At 33.3% G+C, this 1539-nt stretch overlaps 1 protein-coding gene across 1 annotated transcript in view; it reads left to right on the top strand.

Annotated features, from left to right (window-relative positions):
- The first annotated feature begins 642 nt into the window (after positions 1–642).
- The window catches only part of LOC111869932 (cuticle protein-like), an 8451-nt gene continuing 7554 nt past the window's right edge, over positions 643–1539 (top strand). The window contains exon 1 of the mRNA XM_023861826.2: positions 643–806. Coding sequence (XP_023717594.1) covers positions 660–806 — 147 coding nt within the window. The 5' untranslated portion in view covers positions 643–659. The remainder of the gene's footprint in view (positions 807–1539) is intronic.

Raw genomic sequence — 1539 nt, 5'->3', positions numbered from 1 at the left:
TGTTATTATTATTATTATTATTATTATTATTATTACTATTAGTTATTATTATTATTTGACTACAAATGGGGTTTGCCTGGTGGCAGTGGTAATACAATAAGACACAACACATAAAATAACCCGCCACGCTCGAACAAAGCATAGCACACAAAACTACACAAGAATAAAGAAAAGTACACAACAGTAAGTGTCACATGGTACACAATGAATACCATTACAATACAAACACAATTCCCAATACAATACCACTATAAATACTATTAATAAACCTAAACTAGATGAGATAATAATAATAAAGAAATTGTGATAATAATAAAATAGAAAATAACACGTTCTACACTAATACAGTATTATTTCATATATTCATGAACTGATGCACTGACATTTCCTCCTTCCCACATCTCCAATTCTTTTTATTTGTCACTTTCCTACCCCTGTTTCTAAAAATACTTGGTTTACAGGAGACAGTCCATGAAATATATGCAGGTAGTGGGTTCCTAAGCTGGATTATCCTATTTACAAATGAATATTTTCCGATATCTTTCCTTTGTTTTCTATTTCTAACTTTCATATCATTAGCAGCCGAAAAACTCTTTCAAGTTAATTTGTACTTTCCGTTGTCTGTTTCATTTCCACAGCTGATGGTATTATTTGCGGCTATGTCGGTTGCAGTTCGCGGACTTCCTGAGCACGAGATTTACGCTTCAGCTTACGCTAAACCTGAGCACGAGCCATACGCTTCAACTTACGCTAAACCCGAGCACCTAGCGTACGCTTCAACGTACTCCAAGCCTGTGGATTACTACGTAAGTTGAAATGAAACATACGTCATTACCCCCGCGAGATTGTTTGAACTTTAGAAGTCATATTTTATTATCCCAAAGAATTTATCGGATCTCGTCCTGTTCGCATAATTATACCCTTTCTTGTAATTTCGACTCTCTAAATTTGTACAATTTCTTAACACAAATTCTTTATATTTTTATTATTACAGAAGCACGTTCCTTTAGACATCCTAAATTTATTATTGGAAAATTTGAACAAATTGAACTTATGTCATGAAAACGAACGCATTTCCCCAATTGGTTGATTCATCCCCATTTAACATGACGTGTGAATTATGTTTTAAGTTCTGTTACCGCCATAACACTGAACCATTTAAAAAGTAAAATGGCATACTCTTAAGTGTAATTAAATTAACTTTATTATGGCAATTATTGCTCAGTTATCAATAATTCTATGCTGAAAAACAAATTTTACATTCATAATTATGCAGGGCAAAGTCACACTCTAGACTATTTCAACTTCTTAGAGCCCACGTTAATTTTTCAACTGTTTATAGACAATTAAATTATCATATTGTTACTGCATAAAATGGAGCAGAAATCAACACACTGAACTAATCGGCAAGCGAGATCCCAGTCAAGCAAAACGGAGAATATTCTCATGACACAAAATATGGCATTACAATAATACGTATGAATGTCACGAATTATGCCTCTTGACCTTCATTGGTTCTGTACATGATTATACTTGGAA

This window comes from Cryptotermes secundus, unplaced genomic scaffold (genome assembly GCF_002891405.2).
Source record: "Cryptotermes secundus unplaced genomic scaffold, Csec_1.0 scaffold1064, whole genome shotgun sequence".
Classification (NCBI taxonomy): Eukaryota; Metazoa; Arthropoda; class Insecta; order Blattodea; family Kalotermitidae; genus Cryptotermes; species Cryptotermes secundus.
This window is presented reverse-complemented; position numbering and strand designations above follow the sequence as displayed.